Genomic DNA, 21777 nt, shown 5'->3' with positions numbered 1-21777 from the left:
TGCTATAACCCTTTGTGCCCAACCCATGAGCCAGGTGCTCACCCATCGCATGATGTTATGAAATAATTGAATCAATTCCTTTGTAGAATCCCTGAAAACACACACATACACTTTAGCCTATTCCCCACCCCACAATTTACTTGGTTAGTGAAGCCTGAATACTTTTTTGGAAGAACATCCTCATATATTTATTTTTGCATGTTGATCAATGAAATGACCTTTTAGTGATGAAAGTAATTACTCATCTTTGAACTAAAGTATGAAAACAGCTTTGTGCTGGATATTTTGTCCAGAAGGATACTGTGGGAGAGTATCAAAAGGTTTACTGAAATCCAAACGACTACATTATTTGAGGAAGGAAGAAATTGATATCCACAGAGCAGAAAAGCAATGAAGATACAGCTTACAAAAACGTGTAAAGACTTTCAGGGACATTTTTGGAGTTTTTTTGCTGTGTAGGCTTTAAAGAATAGTTTTTGGTCAGCCAGCCTTTCTGATGATATAAATAGGTGGGCATGGAAGAAGAAACAGCTAAGTAATGTACTGGATAAGAGTCAAACTATTCCACAATACGGAGCAGTAAAATGTAATTTGTGATGGACTGTGTAGAATCATGTAGGCAGAGATCTGTTATAAAGACATGCTGAGGACAATCTTCAAAATTAGATGAGTATCTTTGCAGACGTGTTGTAACCGCTGGACTCTGCCTAGCAGGCTGCAGCTCCCTGTGAGCACAGTGGGGTTTCCTAGGGCCGTGCGATTCGTCGCATCCCAGAGTCCATTTTGGACAGCCCTGCGATCTGCCTCCGGCAGCCAGCAGTGTTACAACGCAGTGGTGATGAAGGAGGGTCTCTCATGAGGGTTTGAGATGGCTTTAATCACATCTTGTTCCTGTGCTGTTCAGAGGTAGAGAGACCTCTTGGTCTGGGTGCGGGGTGGTTTTGTCAGGGGCCTGGGGGCGGTCCCTGGGCGGGGTTGGGGTACAGGAGCAAATAGGGAGAAACCGAGGGAGTGGCTGGGGCTAGGGCAGGGAATAGGGGGAGCATGTAAAATAGGAAAAGCAATGGATTAACAAATCCCCACAGATATGCCCTGACTGGGAAGGTAAGAACTGGTCTCAAACTTTATTGCCACTAATTCAGCATTAGTTCAAACTTGCTTAAACTGGCTCTGCAAACTTGGTGATGTTAACCAGATTCTGGGGAAAGAAGAGCTTTTGGCAGCTTCTTATGCATAACCTCAAAAAACATCTTCAATACTTAAATATAACATGATTTTTATCTGCGGTCAGAACCAGGTTCCCCCATGGCAGTACAATTCATAATATGCCAAGTATGGAAAAGCTTGTTTTAACTTTTTTTTTGAAACCTTGGCCACTAATGCAAGTGGGTTTGCTGGATTAAATGAACAAAAACTGTCTACAGTGTCCTATGACATAAACAAAAAATTCAGGATGCCTTACTTTTTACATGGCCTGATGGGGATTTAGGCTTCAGTCCTCCCAGGTGGCCTCTGTAAGACACTGATAGTGCCTTTTGATCACCCCAGCCAGCTGGAATAGCTGACAGCTGCACATGAGGTGGATGCCAACAGATTGTGGTGGGGCAGACTTTACATGTAAATTGAGCCTTTTACCATTTAATTGGGACAAATTACAAAAAATCACATGTAGGAAAGGTATCAGCGTAGATGAACATTCGTTTTTGAATCACATATTCATGAAAGATATGCCTTCTTATGTTCTGGACTTGCATAACATTTCAGGGGATACAGTACCACCTTCAAAATGGCCTTTGATAAAATGAGCAAAATCATTACTCTGCTTTTCTACAGAAATGCTGTTATGTCAAAGGAATTAACTTACTGTATTTCATTATTCACTTACTGTGTGTATAGTTTAATGTCATATATGGAGTACTGTATTTTCAAAATGAGGCTGGCATTTTCAGTGTAATCAACTACACATTTTTGGTGCAGAATCTCTTGAGGTGGTAACAGACTTTGCGAGCTTATGCAGTGAGCTCATGGTGAAGAGTGTAGCTTTAAGGAAATTTTGTTGCAAGGGAGAAATCTTTGGCAGTGCTGCTACAATTTCGTTTAACTATTTACTACGAGTACAGTGGCTGTACAATTTAATAGCCCTAAAATGGTACACTGGGCATACCAGCTTTGAAGTTTTGAGATGATTCACGGTGCTGTATTTATTTTATGGCTTCATGAACCGAGGAGATAAGCATTTTGGCACTGAGGGTTTTTTTTGTTTTTTCTTTCTTTATTTCAAAGCCACAGAGGTTGCTGTTTTATTAAGGTACTGTTTTCCTATTTGACCTTCTAAATGGCTTTGTTTGTTAAATTAGGAACGGTGTGCAAAGAGGCCAATAGCCACAATTTTATATTGCACTTTAGTGGCACCAAACCTTGAAAAAAATTTAAGTCTGCTTTCAGTGGAAGGAATCTTGGATGAGAGTGGTATGTGTTTATAACCCTTTAGGTTTAGGAAAGTTTATAGAGCTTCTAAGGGCAGTGATCCTCCTGCCAGTAATTTACGCTTATTTAAAAAAGGAATGGCTTTCAATTCCTGTAATAATTTTTAATAACTCTTTTAAAATAGCTGTTTTATCATCTCTTCTCCTTTGCCTAACAGCCTTGATGTGGAGATTTCTAAAATGTTAAAAAACTCACCCCTTTGCTTATCTCTTTAATTTGTTGAAATGATATTCTCTGCTCCCCTGCTTCTTAGGGGAAGAAAATCTGTAAGCAAAAGAGAAATTAAAATAGGCATCTGGATCTTGCTTTATCGCTGCTTTTTGCTAATTTAATTTCTGTGAAGTTTCAATTAATTACCATGAATGTAAGAGAACGTATCAAACCTTACAGTGGAATAAAGTAAACACAATTTGAATTCGAACATCAGACTGAGATGTATCATTCAATGGAATGCTTATAACGGGCAGCAAAATTAAAATCGTTGAATATGAAATTAAAGCTTTCCATCCCTGTGTTTTCTTAGTCTGGGAAGCATCTTCAGTTTTTCTTGTCTATATTTGCAAAACCAAAAAAGCACTCCTTTCCATCCTCCTGCTCCTCCTCCAGGTTCTAGGTGCTGTATAAGAAAATGCCTCTCTTACAAGTAACTTTTTAAATTGTCTCGAGAATTGTCTTGTAGTGCTTTTAGGAAAAGAATGAGGTATATTTCCTCCTGTACAGTGCTTCTAATATGAGAAAAAGATGAGACAATGTCACACAGGGGTTTGCTGTTGAGAGACAGGGTGGAGGTGCTGATTCAGGGAGATGTTATATGCATCAGGAGCTTGTGTCAGACAGGAAAAAGCCAAAGCTGAGAAGGAACAATTCAGAAGAAGTGCTTGTAAAGGAACGTACACAATACAGAACAAAACAAAAATACAGGTAGAGATTTCACTAGCTGAAGACCGGAAGGAAATTACAACAGAAGAAAGAAGTATCAAGGTCTGAATTACAACTCTGATACTGGAAATTTAAGAGGTACCCTAATGCAAGGATTTTCAAACTCTAGGGAGGCCCTAGAGTTAGGGATATAGAAGGGGAGAGAAATACATCAGGACAAGGTGATCAGCAACAAGGAGCCTCCAACTGTGACAAGAAAGAACACAGGCAAGAGGACCAGAGGAAAAAGATGCTGTGAATCAGTCACATGAGCCAACAGTAAATTCAACAGCTCAATACTGGGCTTCTTACTTATTGCTGGGGCTCCTGCTGAAAGCGGTGATTTGTTCAGGGGCTCTTCCAAGTGGAAGGGTCTGGTTGTTGCCTGCTCCTGTGGCCAAAGGAAGAGCCTTGGGATGTGATTTACTCACTGTTCTGTCCCATTTCATCTTCCAAGCCATAGTGTTTGAGCTTTATGTCCCACTCTTTCCCCAGGAGTTTCCTGGCAGTAGACGTTACAAGAATGTGTTCAAACTGCATCATTGTATTTGCATAAAATTTCAATCAAGGGAAACAGAGTTAGGAAAGGAAAAGTAGTTAGAGAAACACTTAGAATATTTTTTTATAAAACCTTTGAGTGAGCTCAGAAATAAATCCTTGAGAGTTTTCTAATACTTATCTTGCAACATTTCATATATTTTTGTTCATTCTTAGCAGTGTTTTTGCAAGCTCCTAAAGCTAATTCTGTAGCTTTCCAGATTTTATTTCGTTGTCCAGAAGAAGAGAGATTCTGAAGAGTACATCAGCTGGTTATGCTGTTATGGAAGTACATAACCAAGAGAATTTTTTTAAGACTGCTATTCCACATGTTATAGAGTCATAGTTCCATCTGTACGCAGTGGTTTTAAAATCAAGACCCAGAGTGCTGTTGCAAGGCCCTATTCAGGCCTTTTCAGAGTAAGAAATATTTGAATTTCAAAGCTTTGAATTTTGGGGCTTCCCAACAAGCTGTCTCAAAAAAATATTTTTAGTAACCAAAATTTACCTGACTATGAGTAATCTTTTTTACTTGTTTGACATATATTGACAGATGAAAAATGACACCAAACAGGTAAGAAGGAGCTAACATTCTTTTAACAAGAACTGCTTACATGTTGGAGTTCATTGGGCATTCAATAATATACAAATTCACTTGATAGTAAGTGTCTGAAGATGAAATTCTGTTCGTCTTGGCAAATGAAAAGGCAAAAATGAGCATCCAGAGTAATAATCTTTATATATTTTTAGCCAAAACTTTAGGAAATTAAATATTTAAACTGTAATATTTTATTTGAAAAGATATGATCCTTTTAAAAAAACATTTCCTGCTATTTTTCTTTAGCTGATAAGTAATTTACACTCTTGGATGAACATATCTGTCTTAGCGTCTTCAGCTATGCTGAACCCTGGAGCTTTCCAGGAAACGCTCATTAATTTCTACTCTAAGTAAACAGTAAGTAATGATCCCTCCTGATTTATTTATTTCTGAAAATAATTTACAAAAAGAATATGCGATTGTTGGAAAGCACTGATGTGATACGTATGTGCATGTGCACATATCCATTGTTTCTTGTTCTCATAATTCACACAAATTGGCCCTTTTTGCTTGATGTTTAGTAACTTCAGCCTAATTCTTTTAGGTTCTCTCTAGTGCTACATCTCTGAGTACAATCAGCTGTAATTCCAGTTTAGAGGTTATTTTAATATAGTGTGTATTAGTTTTCTGTTCAAGTGAGTCACTCACTAAAACGTCACGTTAGATATATAGGAGTTTTTAAGTTACATAGAAATAATTAGGAAAGATTTATTGCGGGCGACTTCTGGATGGGCTCTTACCCCATTTGTATTGCTGCAGTGGTGCATTATAGGACACATCTGTTATGCAGCTCATTTGTTTTCTTTGATTATCTCTCCAGGAAATGAACTGTGCATGTAAAGAGTATGTTGTTTTGTCTGCATGCTAGTTACAGACTGCTGTGAATTTGAACTGGTGAAAGAAAGTTAAAGAATATCCCACAGTGGAATGGGAGATGAGAAATCTGCATTTGCCTTGTTCCTCCAGGAGTTTGTGCTCACCTATGAGTGTCCAAAAGGAACTATTGCCTTCCCTTCCATATGTAAAGTTCTGTTCCTTGTAAGAAATGTCACTGTCTGCCACAGTCCTGGAGCAGGGAGATAGAGATGAAATATTTATCATTTTGCTTGCACTCTGGGTCTAGACCTAAAGCTTCTTAAGCCTCTTGAGGAGTCCTGGAAACAGAAGGGAGGAATCAAGATCCTGACTTTGATTCCGTGTCCGGTTCCCTTTGCCCACCAGAGAGGGGCACTGCTCAGGCTGTCAGAGGCACCCAGTGGTTTTCACAGGTATCTGGTACTCCTTGCGAGCAGACTGATCTCAGAAGAAGAAAATGCATGCCATCAGAATTTTCAGTGATTTTTCTCTCTGCAGCTTGAGGATTTCGGTTTGGAACCAAATCCAATAGGAAGTCTTAAGACCCAGAATCAAGTTTAATATACAAAGGGAATAGTACCATTCAAAATAGTTTATAGGCTAAATGTGTTGTGTTCCCTGTGAAATTATATTCTGGAGTGTTTAGATTGATTTGGAAAACCAAAATTCAAGAAATTTAATTTTACTTTGATTCACAAAGATATGAAAGTGATAGAGTAGGCTAATTAAAATGTTCCTAGAGAATATTAAGTCTTATCAATAGTCTAATGAAGCATCTTCTGCAACAGCTGCTATCCCTCAGAAAACGTGGCTGCAAAGAGAGAAGTGGCTATACAGGCTGCTGGCATGAGAGCCAGGTGTTTGCTAAAACCCTGGACAGTCTCTAACTGGGTGTGTTCATTGTATTAAAAACAACTGACTGGAATAGCACTAAAATTGCAATATCGCCATATAATATCAACTATTACATTAGTATTGCATGTCTGACCTATTTCAGAAATCTCCTTTGATTGCTACAAAGGCATTATTTCTTATGAATATCACACATATTTTTAGACCTACTTTGTGAGATGGTAATTTCACAAGTATTTATTCCAGTTGCAGTGCTGGCTAGAACAGTTCCTACCTTTCTACTTCTCCCTCTCTTGGGGTGGCTGTGCAAGTACAGGGATTTATCTGGGTTAAAAATGAATCTTGTGGGTGTGTGTTTTGTGTTGCCAATAACTTGTGTGAGTTCGCCAGTCCGGTTCATGGCAAAATAGTTGAGACAATTGTAATGTGGGAGTGACAGTATACCAGAAATGAATAGGCAAGTATTGATGTGATAGTGCTGGAAAGAAATATTCATGTATCTATACTGCCAGTAGTAGCATACAGCTCTAGAGCAAGCCTTCTTCTAGTTTAATTTCTCTTTATTTTTACACAGAGAGGGCTTTTCCAGTCTCTCCTGTACAAAGGGCAAGAATCTTCTAGTTCCTGGCACCTTTTACAGTCTTTATCCTGTTTGCATACATAGATGTTCAGCTCCTACTTTGCATGTTCCTGCTTAGTCTGCAACATATTCTGTAATGGTATGCCATAGCTGTGAGGGCTTGGAGGCTTATGGTTAGGTAGGTAGTACCCCCTAATTCAAGATGCATCCTTGTTCACAGAGGGTCTTTTGTTGGCTTCCATCCCTGGGGTACAAGATGCTTTACTTTCCAGGAGGCAAAGACTGCCTGGCTGGTTGCCAGTTCTAGTGCATATTTTTGAAAGTTGTTCTTCTGTCTTTCTCTTCCAGGAAGGCAGTAAATTCTTCTGGAAGTTTTTTGGGCCAAGTTTGCACTGTACAGCTAGTAAATAGTGACCAGAAGTGACAGAAGCATGTGGCAGCCTTTTGGAATCTGCAGTTGACTCTTAGTCTTCTTCAGGGTGGGATTTTGCAATGTCTGTGGAAAAGGAAAGCTCTAGTATACGTTACTTGGTGATGATGGGATTAAACCCTTATATTAATTGGTTAACATCTCACACTTTTTAAAACCAGTATACACAGAGTGGTTCTCAGCTGACACAGAAGAGCTGCCCATGAAAATCCAGCACAATTGTCAACTCATGACTTCATTTTTTTCCCCATTTGGTATTCATATAAACACAGTTATGAAGGATCATTGGCTCCAATATGAATACCAAATGAACCTTTTTTTCCCCCAGGTAAACGTGCAGGGTTATGTTCCTTTATACTTTCGAGAAGAATGTTGCTCTACCACAGGAGAACACTGACTCTGCCAATGCCCCCTTGTGTCAGTTATGGAGAACTCTATTACAGTGTGCCACAGTGAATCCATTCCTAAACTGGTGTCTCAGGATTTTATCGGCTGCATGGAAAAGATATGCAGCACACAAAATATCCCTGTTGTGAAACACCCCCTTCCCCCTCCCCCAGTCTCAATTTGAAAATTCTTAGCCTACAGGCATAAATATGAATTAAATATTCTATTTCTTTTATACTGCTCATTATGCTCCTGTTTTATGCCTTGACAGTATGCCTCTCTTTGCAAAAAAGAGTGGCTTATATTTTGCAGAATTTTTTACATGCTACTTTTTTGTAAGGTTTTTTTGTTCTGTTTTTTGTTTGTTTTCTTCTTGTTTGTTTTCTTCTTGTTCTCTTAGTTTGGTTGTTTTTTGGGCTTTTTTAGTTGTTTTTGTTGGTTTTTTTTTTTTTTTTTTTTTTTTAAGGGGACACTTCTAATCAAGTGTTCAAACAGACACACATTCGAATATTTGAATGAGACAGTGCCAAGCAACACAAACACATTTCCTTTACTGCCTTGTTTCTGCAGCCAGTGCAGCCAGAGTGCTCATTTCTTTATACTCCAGATGAGCTTTTCTGTACCTTATTTGTCAGTAATAGGGCTTCTGAGAGGTTTTGGTAAAAGTCCGTCACTGCAGTCTGATGAATCCAGATCTGCTTTTCTTCAGCTGACAGTGAATAACTGTTACCAGCTTTCCATGTCTTATTTTATTTACAAATAATGTGAAGTAACTTGTAAGTGCTAATTTCATGTAGATGGAAGACTGAAATTATTCACTTATGGGATGTCAGAATTAGTTCAGTATAATGTTGATGATCTGTTTTCCCCCTTGTTGCCAGCCTCTTGAACCCTCAGAGTCTCTTGGCTTCCAAGTCTCTGAGCAGCTTCTTGATGTTTAATTGGGGTAGGACTATATTTAAATGTGTTTGTAGATGCTTTATTTTACACTCAATTACCTTTTTTTCTTGTGTATTTGTAAGACAATAATATTAAGATTTTTTCCTCTTTTTGTTTGAATTTCCAAGTTCACCCCTCTTTCTCACTTCATATTTTGATTTTCTGCCTGTGCAAAAATACAGCCTGAAAATGCTTAAAATTTAGGTTGATTCCAGACTTAGCACAAACAGTTAGGAGGTGACTCACTTCTCTGAGTATCTCTGAAATTCATGTTCTTTTTGTTCTGATTAAGTTAAATTATTTTCTGTTATCTTCATATTTTGCTGCCTCATTGCTTTCTTGGTCTGTCAGATCATTAATAAACATATTTAGGATAATGAAAGTTAGAATGCTGTGTCATCTTGACAAGTATTTACCACACTGCTGCTTCATATTTTCTGTCTCTTGTTCAGTTGTTTTTAAGTTTGTCTTTTACCATCATAGTGCAACATCAGTTTTGTGTGACCTATCTTGGTTGTGTCCATATTGCAGTTACTGTGTGACTTAGTCTCATTCTGGTAACTCTCCTCGTGGTACCAGTGTAGCCATGGGAGCATATAAACAGAGATGACCTGCAGAAGTATATAACAGGAACCCATAACCTTCTGGATATCATCAAAAGCGGGCAACACCATTTGGGTAACAATCAGGTGATACTTGCTGCCTCAAAGCTCCTTCACCAAAAACAGTTCTTCTGCCTCTCAGGATAGGAGCCTTCAGCCTGAAAAATGTTCTTTATATGATTCAAACTGTGCTTTGGGGATCAGTATGGTGATGCTTTTGACAAAACCGTCTCCCAGACTATGTCTGAGCTGTATGAAGTGGCTCCATTTCCTGATAGGTTTTTATTCTCATCTGTAAGCAGTCTGTCAAACTTGCATTTCATATACAAGTGAAAAAAAAAGAAAAACAAAATAAATAAATAAGAAATTTCTGAAATAAGAAAGATGAAAACTACCACTTTTTTTATAAGTTAGAAAAATTATCAAATTATAACTCCAGGGAAAACTTTTTGGATTTTAAGTTACATATTTTTCTTCTAATCTTTAATTTCTCCTATTGAACTTTTGACAAGACATTACAGTGATTTTTTTTTTTTTTTTTAATGTAGTGGGATTCTATGCAATTTTCCAGTCCTGTCAAAGGATGACAAATAGAGTTTGTAGGTCTGGTCATTTTGGATGAGCTTGTACACTGTTCCAAAGCTTTTCCAGATGTCTCCATTAGAGTTGTGTAAATAGTTTCTTTGTCTCATGGCAGATACAAACACTAAAAAATAAACATTCTCACTTCATACAAAATGAAATTTTTTAAACTGTCTGCTAGATAATAACTGTTTTGGGTGAAATGAATTTTTTTTCAATGTGAAAGAGTTGACTTCAATAAAATGTCAAATATTTCAGGCACCTGTTTAAAAAAAAATCAAGACAATTTTGGGAAGAAGAGTCATATATTTCCTAGAAGTTTAGGTACATTTTTCAATGCTGAGTAGGATTAGGTGCCTGGTAGAGTGCTGAAAACTAAGATGAGGCTCTGACAAGGACGTCATATTTCCAGATAGAAACCAGCCTCTTTTATTTGTTTGTTTTCATTTTGTGAAATCTGACGTGTTACCCAGAGGGTTTTAAACGTGTCGGCCTGTCACTTCCTAATGTAAAATGCTCTGTCAGAGTGCTCCCAACCTCAGCCCCTGAGCTCTGGCCTCAGTATGTATCTCAGCAGGCAGTATGGGAGCTTGAGTTAAGGTCACTGTTCTCCAAGTGCAACACCTGTGTTTTGTGTGCACACCTGAGCCCACTCCATGAAATGTGGGACAGTTTCCTGAGGGTGCCTTGGGTTTGATAACCACTGAAGAAGAGTCCAAGAAAAGGGGTTCAAGAGTGATGTGTTTTGTGGAAACATATTCCTTGATAACTTACTAGGTCTCCCTGGACAAAGAAATTAATATGAATTGCCAGCTGCATTCCAGTGTCTTGCTTTCCCTGCAAAATATTCCTTTGCTCTGTCTTATGGTGACACTCCCACACGGCTGCTGAAATAGTCTTCTTGTAGTGGTTAAAGGAAATTGCTGCAATTAATTTTGCTGTCTTTCTTCTCTTTGATGTATCCCTACAATTTCCTGGATAATTTTTCGGAGATTGGGCTCTGTTCAAAACCAGTCATGTAGGGGTGAAAGGAATAGGAGGAAAAAGAACCATTTAGTGTTTCATTTATATGTGCTTGTGTTTCTGTTTTGATGTAGGTACCAGGCAATGTAATGGATGCTAAAGTACACATATATACAGCTTCTGTTACTCACATATAAGTATAATTGACAGAATAATACTTCTTCAAAAGTGAACAATCTGAAGGAATATAATGGATGCAGGTGCATTAGTCAAGCTAGTTTTATATCCTAGTAACTATAAAGAATGACCAGACCATGAACTCTTAAGTTAGACTTATTTCTTGGGTGCAGCACATTTCTATATGTGGTCTTGAAGCAGTTTTAATTTTCTAGTTCGCTACAAACTTGACATTCTCCCCCTATTTCATTGGGTTGCAAAATAATCCTCTTTTCTGTTAATTCCAGATGCTCCAATGAATGTTAGTTGGTTCAGTGGTGAGCACAGTAGTGGGAGAGGTTGAAGAAAAAAGCTTAGTGCCTTGTTCACTGGATTTTATGAATGAAGGGGAGCGCATAGCCCTCCCAGTTTCATCATGTGAAAGCTTTTGCAGTCAAAAAAAGTGTTACATTTAAAAAGTGACGTTTCTAAAGCCTCCAGACATGGGCAGAGATTGAAACAGTGAAACTTTAGCTCTTGAAGAATTAAACAGAATTATTGGAAATAAAAGTGTAAAACCAGGATTTTAGGGAAAGTCAGAAAGAATAGGGTTAATCCTTAATTTCAGTTTATATAACTTAATGTTAGTTTAGAAGAGTGGCTGAAACTGGCCATTGGTTGTGTTATCTTGCAAATCTAATTTTATCTCTTTTTTAAAATGTTCTTGATTGTGTTATGATTACCTTTAGGTCTTTCATGTAGCTCTTATAATTAAAGGAACAAAAAGGATAAGAAATGTAACAATGGAGATATTTTTACACCCTAACATTTGTGGCGAAATTAGATGCAGAACAGTAGAATGAGCTGCCTGTGGTACAGTAGGTCTCCAGCCTCCCTTTAACCTGGTTTTGTTCACTTGCCATCCCTATACTGTCCCTGCTATGACCATTCGACTGTGTGGCATTGCCTTTATCCACCCTGAGGTTTTCCAGAGCCTCTTCTCTAGCAAGGTCTGTCTCCCAGTGCCACAGTGAAGGCCAGGCATGCGATGCTGCTCAAGCCAGCTCCTGTCAGGGCTCCATGTGAACCACCCCCTGGCTTGCTGCTCTCACTGACACCATTAGGGTACTGCACCATCCAAAGTGCCTTTGCCAGCTAGAGTGCTTATAAAAGTAGTAAGAGGATGTAGTAAAAGCATGTGGGTGCACTCTGCAAAAGAGGAAAACAAGTGGGAAGTCTTTGATCTTTAGTTTTAAAATTCTCCTCCAGTAATTGTATATTGAAACAACTGAAACCTTGCAGGGGCATGCTGGGGTCATTTAAAAACCTCTGGAAGTCTACCTCAGTCTGCCTCCTTTTTCCCCCCTCCAGTGATTATATGTTTGCTTGAAAACTGTGGTTTCTTAAAGAGATTGCTCAAAGAGTGATTGCTTAATGAGATCTTTTGCCTCAAATGATTTTTTTCTGACAGCACAAAAACATCAGTTGCATTTGGTTTAGGTTGTGATTGGAGCGTAGCCTGGTACTTTAGTAAGGAGGTCAAACAAATGCTGAAAACCTCATACTGTCTTGGATGCAACTGAACAGACAAAAAAAATCCCAGTCATGCTGGATGTTACCTCAAGTCTTAGGGCAGATTTACACAAAGCGTAAACTCTCAGAGGTGGTTGGTGCTCCCTAACTGCCCATCAGTTGCTTTCATGCTCCTCCTTCTTGACAGGTTGTTTCATCAATTATCTGGAAACTTAAACCAGCAGAAGAGACCAGCAGTGTGACAGCCCCAGTTGGGTGGGGAAGGGGAGGAGGGGAAAGAATGAAGTAGAGAGGACAGCTTGTATTTATGAGTCTGTCTTTTGAGTTCGTAAAAGTCAGTTAAGAATGCATAACCAGCCCCAGAAATTATTTTAGCTCCATCTGCTTTTGATGGAAAACATTTTGCATAGCTGTGACCTCTTACAAAAATGACAAATCCCCCAAAAATCCCTCCAAACTACTTGCAACTGGCCTGAGTACTGGTGTAAGTTTAGTATAATGTAATTAACTGTTGCAGAGACAATAAATAAAAGATGTATTACCTCATACCCTCTATTTTAGTCAGCAGCTAATAAATTTTGAGTAGTGTCTTTCTTCACCTGTCCAGGGAAAAACTCAGAGGACAACCTTCAAAGAAAAGCCTTCACATGTAGCTGATGGGTGTTCCTACACTCAAAATCACAGGGAACAGCTGCTGCTGTTCCATTCCCAATACACAGACAGTGTTCTGTGGTTTTTATTTGCAAGCCTGAACTTCCTGACAAATGGCACAGCTCTCAGTGGTAAAAGAACCATGAAGTAACATCTTAGTGTTGTCAAAACGTACCCTGTGTCTCAGACATCTGGATTACAGTCCAGGAAGGAATTACCATTAACATGCCTTAAATAACTGTTATATAGTGCTGCAAGAATTTTTCATTTAATAATGAACATCACTTTTTATTGATTAGTTGAAGAGCTTATTTTCTGTACAGAAAATATATGTACATCTCCCTTCTTGCTTTACAAGTATGATAAGCTTTCACTTGCAAACTGGCAGGCAGCCTTCACTTAAAATAATCTTGTCCAGTAGTTGTCATTATAATTATTATTAGCAGATTTGTTCTTATTTCAGTAACTTTTAAAACTGCTTGTTAAGAGGGTGAGGAAAACTTAGGCCTAAGATTTGTTTTGTACAGGTTGTTACCTTGACTAGATTAGTGAGACTGATTAAAGTTAATGCTTGTGTACTTCCCTGCATCCTGCTTTTCTGCTCACATTCTGAACACTTTCCCCCCCAAATCTAGTTTCGCAAAGCTTTTTTTTCCTTTTTATCTATGAGAAAAGTTCAGTTGCTTCTGGTTTTTTTACCTTTACTGAACTTTCACTTGGGCTCAAGGAGTCTTCAACTCAAAGATTTTCGTGGTTGAAAGGATGACAGAGTGTGCTGGGACACCTCTGTCCTAATCCTGCCTCCTCCTGGATGAGGCACTTAACCTCCCTGTGTTCTATCTATAAAATACATTTAATAATACTTAATGGTTTTACTGCCCTTTGGAAATGTAAAGTGCTATGTGAGTGCCAATTACTTTTATTATGTTCCCTGATGGAAGGCCTCAATGTATTTGTGTTAAATGGTTACTGCTAATGCACTTTCTGGAATAATCTTTGGTTAACAAAGTGAAAGAGTTGCAAAAACCCCCCTGTGTTTAAGTCAAGACTCACACAGTGCAGGTGTGAGAAAGTCAGGACTTGGCAGCACTTTGCTTCTTCACTGGGTATGTTTGTGTCCTGACTCAGGGATGGGCTTGAGCCACAACATTACCCAGCCTGTCTTCTCTCCAAGGAGGAAGTCTTGAGCTTTGGACACACAGCCTGACCATCCACCAGCAAAGGACAGATCTTCAGGCAATCAAATAAATCCGGCAGAATAATTTGCTTGTGCTGCTTTTTAGAGAGAACTTGCTGTCCTGAAAACTCACAGGAGCACTTCACAGCTAAGGGCTGGCTCTCATGCTGGGTGTTCCTGCAGACCCCCTGGCAGTGCATGGTCCATCTCTCTAGGAGCATTGCCAGCCAAGCTAGTGTTGCGCTGGGGAATTCTCATGTTTCTCTCAGGCAAGGCATCAGTATTTCCTAAAAATGTGGCAAGAGTTTGTCAAGAGAAGAGAATGTATGTGTGACCAGTGGCAACCGTCTCTCACTACCTCTGAAGTGTTTCCATGGCCCTAAATTCTAGTTGTGCTTGGTGCAAAGTATTGCTTTGAGTAGATCAACTTTTACTTGCCTAACTTATTTACAAGCTCGCTCTGGCATAGGAAACTTGAAATAGGACAGTATTTAATGTATCTGATGTAGGCAGCATGCGCTTGGTCATAGTTTACACTGGTGTGTACCTGAGGAGGGACAGAGAGGTTCCTGTACTGAACAAGGAATTGGCTACTTGACCAGGAGTGGCCTCAGGAACTTTTTAGACTTCTCATTCTGAAAAGATATGGACTGGACAGGTTTGAAAAAGTATGTACTTTTTGTCCAAGCAGAAGGCATTGAGTGAAGTCATGACAACTTCATGTATTCCTGGAAAGGAGCTGAAACAGTTCTCATTTACCTGAGAAATGCATTTCAGAATCATCACAGTGTAACTTCTAAGTGGAGGCAGAGCAGATCAGCTCCTAGAAATGGGATCTGAAATAAAAGTGACAAATGTGGCATCCCTGCAGCATCCTGTTCTGGGGACAGTGTCAGGTAGGGAGTTTGGCTGGATGGTTTAATTGCCAAACTGTTAGGTAGTTTTCCTAAGGCCAGGTCAGGGAGGATGGAAACACTGGAGGTGAAGAGCAAAAGCTTGCTTGATCTTGACTTTCAGTATGAATACAGACTGTGAAAGCAGGACTTCATCATCCTTCTGACTTCTAGGGTTTTGTCCAAAACCCCAAACTTTTCTAACCTGTATTAAGTTTATGCCTGTAAATTGTAATTTTTATTTTTCAGAAAGAAGTTTAAAACCATTAGAGCTGAAAATGGCAAAATGAGAATTATAATTTTCAAAAGGAACTAACAGTAATTAAGAGCAGATGCTGTTCTCTTTGATCGCAAGAAATTTAATTTCTGACAGACTGTTTACACTCAGACGAGACAGTGTGTAAGCTTGCATTGGTGTGCTGCTATATTATAATTATACAGGCAGCAAAAATAGAGAATTGTGAAAGAGCAGACAAAGTACTTAGAGGCTCTTAAAACTGTGCCACTTGCTTTGTGCTTGCCTTTCAGATTTCCTCCCAGGAACTTAGTAAATTGTAGTTAATTTTTTTCTGACCGCACTTACAGAAACAAAAGCAATATCCTTTTAAAAAAATGAAATAACAAGACTACCCTTCTAGCAAAATATTTGGATTGAAGATGTTGAAGTTTAGAGATCTTTGATCTTTGGTTTTCAAAATAAGTCTTGCTTTAAAACACTGGTGTTGTCTAAACAATTAAACCAATATGTCCATGTCATACTGTGAGTGCCCTTAGGAGGGAAAACTTAATAAAAGTGTCTTAAAATTTTTGTCTGAAGATCTGTGGAAAGAATTAGGAATAAGTAGCTTTATAGAAATAGCTGTGTAAATACTGAGGTTCAAGGAAAACAGTGTTTGTGGTTCTCTGATTCACTTGGCCTCAGAATTTGTTTTGCTCTGTGTACGGACAAGGCTATAGTCAAGGTGTGGGTTTTAGCCACCTCTTAACTAAGAGGTTTCAGGGCTCAGCCTTAAAGGTTGAAGAGGCTGAGTGATCTGTGCAATTTCAGAACAGAGTATCATCTTATGTGCTGGATAAATGCATAGATGCAGTCTCACCACTCTGTTTGAAGTGGAGAGGTTGGGTACCAAGCTCGTGGCATTAAAACAGGCTCAGATTTCACCACTTGATCAAACAGTGGTGACTGAGGTATTGGTCCTTCAGCGTGCTTTAGGTTAGGAGGAACAGATGTTTTTCCTCTCTATGGCTGTTGTTTTGGGAACAGAACTTGCCATAGGAATTATTTTGCTGTTTGCCTTTCATCTACCTAGATATTTTTCTCTATACAAGCCTCTCTCTTTTGTTCCTTTATTGGATGGTTGCTAGCAAATAGGTTGCAGCACCTACTGCTACTTTCCTGCTGTCTTTGCCAACCTAATTAGCATTCTGTTCCAAATGTGGTCTATTAGACGACTGTCACATGACTGAGATAATGTATTGATTTGCAAACAACAGCCTCTTTCAGTGGTTGTTGCCACATTTCAAAACACCGAATGAAGATAGAAAAAGCAATGGTCTGTCTGGACACATTTAAGACACAAAATGTAGGAGTGTTCTGATTTCCCACAACTTTTTGGTGTTGTTCAAGATCCTGGTTTTTTGTCATAGGAAGTATTACAAAAACTTCTGTTGCTATTAAGTTAAATACATAGCACACAAGCTGACAGGATGTTTAAGACTTTAGTGTTCAACATATTCATAAGTTTGCTGGAAAAAAGGGTGTGGATAATAGCGTTAAAAATTATGGATGTTACTAAGTTGAATAATGTGATGAAGATAAAGGCAGACTGAAACAGTCTGAAGTCCTGGTTACACTGTCTGTAAAAGAATATAGTTGAATGGGAAAATGATCCCAGAAGGACAATATTGTTTCAAAGCTGAACAGAATAACTTTCATCTGAGGAGTGACTGAATATACTAAAATTGCTTGGAAAAGAGAAGTGAGATGACCTAGGGAATGATGTAATCTTCCAATAAAATAATTAGGTGTATCAAGTGAAAATCAGAGAGGTTTTTTTTCAGAACAACAGGAGATTGTTATTTACATAGTGTTAACTGAGAGTGTGAAACTTCTTACTGGAGAGTACTGCTCCAGAGAATATAAAACATACCGGAACTGCATTAAATGCCTAAGTCAGTTCAGAAAGCACCTGGAGAAACTTAGAGGGGAAAATGTTAAGAGACATCAGTCACAAAAAGACCATTTCCAGCAAGACTGAGCTACAACACCTCTGGAACATGAGGAAACCTCCTGTAGAAGCATGCTTCTCCTGCTGTATGCTTTGCCATAAACATCTGGTATCAATTGCTGTTGTAAATGGGATACTTTGATAGATGGAGCGTTGCTATTGTTTTAAAACTATTTATTGCTTTTACTTTACTTTCCTTCAAAGCATCTGGAGACAGAGTCATTCTTTATGACATGATAATGTTTATTTTCTTGCAGAAATTGGCTGACATTCATCTTTTAGGCACACATCATGGTAATTAGGAGATATAGTATAAACATATAGGTTGGATTAGAGTTGGATCAGATGTAAAAAAGAAGGATTTATTTATAATTTGTTTTCACCTTTACTCAACTGATTTTGAGCAGTCTGGAAACCCTGTAGTTGTGTCTTATTAGGAGAAACTGTAAAATTATGATAATGATCCTCAGTGTTATTAAGTGCCCAGTGGAGGACTTACTGTTGAAGGATTGAATCTGCAATGACACTGGATATTGGGTCTCAGAGAATGGTAATTGCTATGGAAATTGTTTCTCATAAAACAGGTAGCTACTTATTTGGTCAAAAGTCACTGAGGCAAATGATGAATTTATTAGTTTCAAAATGATTGGTAAAATCTGACACAAATATATACACATATGTATACATGTGTTGGTAGTGGTTATTTCAGAGAAGTGAAGGGTGCACAATGTATGTTACATTAGCAATAAATGAAAATCATCTGAGCTTTATGTTGTTCCTTACTGTAATCAAACAATTTAGGGCATAAACCAATTTTCTCAAGCCTGTGTGCTTTACTGAATACCCTTTCCAGTAGTCCTTGTGTTGCTCAAATTCCCAGGTTACAGAGATTTACTCTGAAGATCATTCTGGCTTTTCAGAAGTTCAGATTTCCTTATTCGTACAAGAATTTGTGGAACAATTTTTTGTGTTCATTGTTGGCAATCACTTGGAAACGCTGTTAACTTACCTGTGTTTGAAAAACAAGGTCTAGGCATGGCTTTTGTTCTCTAAGCATCTTTCTCCTGCTGAACATATGATATATGCTGGATAGAATGGACTAGTGGCAATCTAGGTTATTGATATTGATTGATATAAGTTCATGAAATTGGTCAGTCTGGTATATGGAGTGAGATGTAGGTTATATCCAAACTGCAACTAATTAATTTTTCAACACTGAAGTGAATATCTTTCTTCTTCCTTGAAGCACAGTATTCAAAAATTTAGAATTAAAAAATACTTTGTGAATAATTTTCAAAACTTTCCAACATTAAAGGAGTACTGAAATTTGAGAATTATGTGCACAACTACACATAATTTCAGCAACACTAATGTGCAGCATGCTCTACATGATGGACTGACTAATGATTTATTCATAATTTAATTTAACCTTCTGTAACATTATTCTGAATTAACTTGCTTGAATAAGAGTATGTCTTAAAAAAATCGCTAAATCTTGATTAATGTTTCGAATGAGAGAAAATTCAAGGAAATTTAATGTGATGCTTAGATAATGACTACTCTTGTTAACAAAGCCCCCTAATTTGCAGTCTGACTTGGAGCTGCTTTAGCTTCCAGCATGGGCTTCTCTCTGTTATGCCATTATCCTTTGTAATGTTTTACATTACTCTTTTTCTCTGGATATTTACCCATTGCAGTCCTTTAACCCCTCTAGACTATTTAGCTTCCCAAAGAGTAACTAAATTTCTCTTATTCCTCACCAGAGGGCATATTTTTCAGTGCTTCATTCATTTTGACCTTTCTCTACCATTCAGTCTAACTTCTCATCCCACTTGCAGGATGGTTATCAGATTCGTGTAACACCAAGGTAACTCAACTTTCTTACACTCTCAGAGTTTCCCTGGCTTTTTATAAAGTTCATTGTCTTCATTAGATGTTTCCCACATGCCAACAGAACATCTGAACTATGACTTCTGTTTTTTCTGTGTCATCATTAAAAATTATCTACGGTAAAGAAGTAAACTGTATGTCCTTCCTTAAGAAATACTTCAGTTCAGTTCATTACCCTTTTCCCATACTGAAATGTGAAATTTAAAGTATTTTCATTCAGTTAATGTGTTGCATGCTTTTACAGTATCAAATATCTTATGGAACCTTGTTTCATCAAATTTATTATTTTATAGAATCATCAAATTATTTGGGTTGGAAGGGACCTAGAGACTACCTAGTTCCAGCCCCCTTGCAGCAGGCAGAGACACCTTCCACTAGACCAGCTTGTTCAAAATCCCTTCCATCCTGGCACTCAGCACTTCCAGGGATGGGTATCCACAGCTTTTCTGGGCAGGACATTTAGTTTTACCAGCTGAACTAACTAGCTAGTTTTATCAACAGCAAGATAATAAATTTACAGTGCCACCTAAAAAGCCATCAAGGCAATTATTATGTATTATCATTTTAAGGAAATACTTAATAGGAAACCTGGTGTTTATTATTTGTTCTCCATATACAGACATTTTCTTTCTGCCAATTATGTTCTTGAGTGCTGTAACCAATGCTTTGTAGTTAAGAATGTTGCTCTTTTAAGTTTCAGCTCTATTGTTCAAGCTGCTTGGTGACTCAGGCAAGTGCCATTTCATCAGTCTTTGAAGTCTGAAAATAATTTTATGTACTTGGTAATAAAGGAAAAATACAGAAAAAAGCAATTATTTCTTTCCTCTATTGTTACTACTTCCATAAAAACAGCAGGTATTGCAACTGCCTAAATTCACTTCCGATGATTGATAGGTGGGTTTTATTTCAAACATGTCAAAGCTGTTTCCTTTTCTTGGATGATTTCTTATCTCTAGATTGCTTAGCTCTCTCAGATATTTTAATTAAAAATAATTATATCCACAACTGTTTTACCAAACTTAACAATATTTTCTCAGTTATTATGAACTGTATTTTCTTTATTCTCTACCTCTTTCTTATTTGAAAAATGTATTTCCTAGCACAACATTTAACTTTTAAAATATGTGCCTTTTTTCTTCCTTTTTCTCAAGATAATACTTAAGTGTATGTCATGTATATTCCTCAAAACTGACTCAGTATATATCTGTAGAGAGGACACAACACAGAAGGAAAATCCCAGTCATTTTAGGGCTGGTAAGGTAGTTTACCATGTAACCTGTATTCTGAATATTAGTATAAATCATTACAATTACCAAAAAAATTATGGCAAGTTTCAATAATGTGTTTCACTTGTAACACTGAGCAAAAGAGAAATAAGATCTGTTTTAAGGCATCATCTGCACATTGTGTTTTAAGAAGTTAATTCTAATTTCAAAGAATAACTTATGCAAGATCTAATAAATTGTATTATGCAATCTCCACTTTGGTTATATTTTTGGATTGAAAATAACATTTTTGAAAAGTGAGAATTCAAAACAGAGAATAATTCAATCTGTTGCTTGAAATGAACACAGGAAGGACCACTGTGGTTATGGTTTCATATCTACCTTCATCATTATTCTTTGTTTTTCATTTTTTGTAGTATTGTTATAAGCCATCTCTTATTCTGCATTAGTTGTTTCTAGTGTTTAAATACAAAGTACTTCCCTCCTCCATGTTCTGTAGTCCAGTAGGAATACAAACAGGTGTTTTGTCAGTGAACTCTGATTGTGCAGAGATAAGCATTTGCTCCCTGGTTTATATGAAATGCTCTGTTGGTCCCTCTTCCATACAGGTACTGCACTTGCAGTATGGTGAATTGTCCTTGAGTCTGTAAAACAGCATTCCACCAAGAGAATTGGCCTGGGGCTAGCTGATTAGAGCTGTCAATTCATTTTGCAGCAGGGATTTTTCCATTTCGCCTCCACCTCGCCCCAGGCCGTGTGGCGCTGGAGCAGACAGACCCCTTTCTGCAGCGTGCACCTGGATTCCCAGGCCCCTGGCAACAGGTGTGGGGATGGAGGTGCTGTCCAGGCTCTTGCCTTGATTTTTGGGAAGGGTACAGCCAGCACAAAAACAGTAGGCTAGAAAGTTCTGACTGTTCTTTAGCATGGAACCCCAGTGGACAAAACTCAGCCCAAAATATAAAGAGAACAAATGTCTGTTTTATTGTTCTTTTTGATTATCCTGCTCTAATTCACTTTTTAACCTAGTTCTCTGAATAATGTTGTTCCACTTACAAAACTGGAGTGTTTTTACTGTCTTCTTTTTATTTTTTCAGGTTTTGTGGATTTAACACTCCATGATCAGGTTCATCTACTGGAATGTGCCTGGTTAGAGATATTGATGATCGGCTTAGTCTGGCGCTCCATGGAACACCCAGGAAAGCTTTTCTTTGCACCTAACCTGTTGCTGGACAGGTCAGTCTGCATGTTGCTGTGAATTATTTAAGTTAATTTATTTCTGCTTAATTTTTAGAT

At 38.0% G+C, this 21777-nt stretch overlaps 1 protein-coding gene across 4 annotated transcripts in view; it reads left to right on the top strand.

Annotated features, from left to right (window-relative positions):
* Nucleotides 1–21777, top strand: part of ESR1 (estrogen receptor 1) — a 162941-nt gene that overhangs the window by 115108 nt on the left and 26056 nt on the right. For all 4 annotated transcript variants that reach the window (XM_082277195.1, XM_082277193.1, XM_082277192.1 and 1 more), the window contains one exon: nt 21579–21717. In XM_082277195.1, the coding sequence (XP_082133321.1) occupies nt 21579–21717 (139 nt within the window). The remainder of the gene's footprint in view (nt 1–21578; nt 21718–21777) is intronic.

This window comes from Coloeus monedula (assembly GCF_965178545.1).
Source record: "Coloeus monedula genome assembly, chromosome: 2".
Taxonomy (NCBI): Eukaryota; Metazoa; Chordata; class Aves; order Passeriformes; family Corvidae; genus Coloeus; species Coloeus monedula.
The sequence above is the reverse complement of the archived record's forward strand: the minus strand, read 5'-3'. Positions and strand labels throughout refer to the sequence as shown.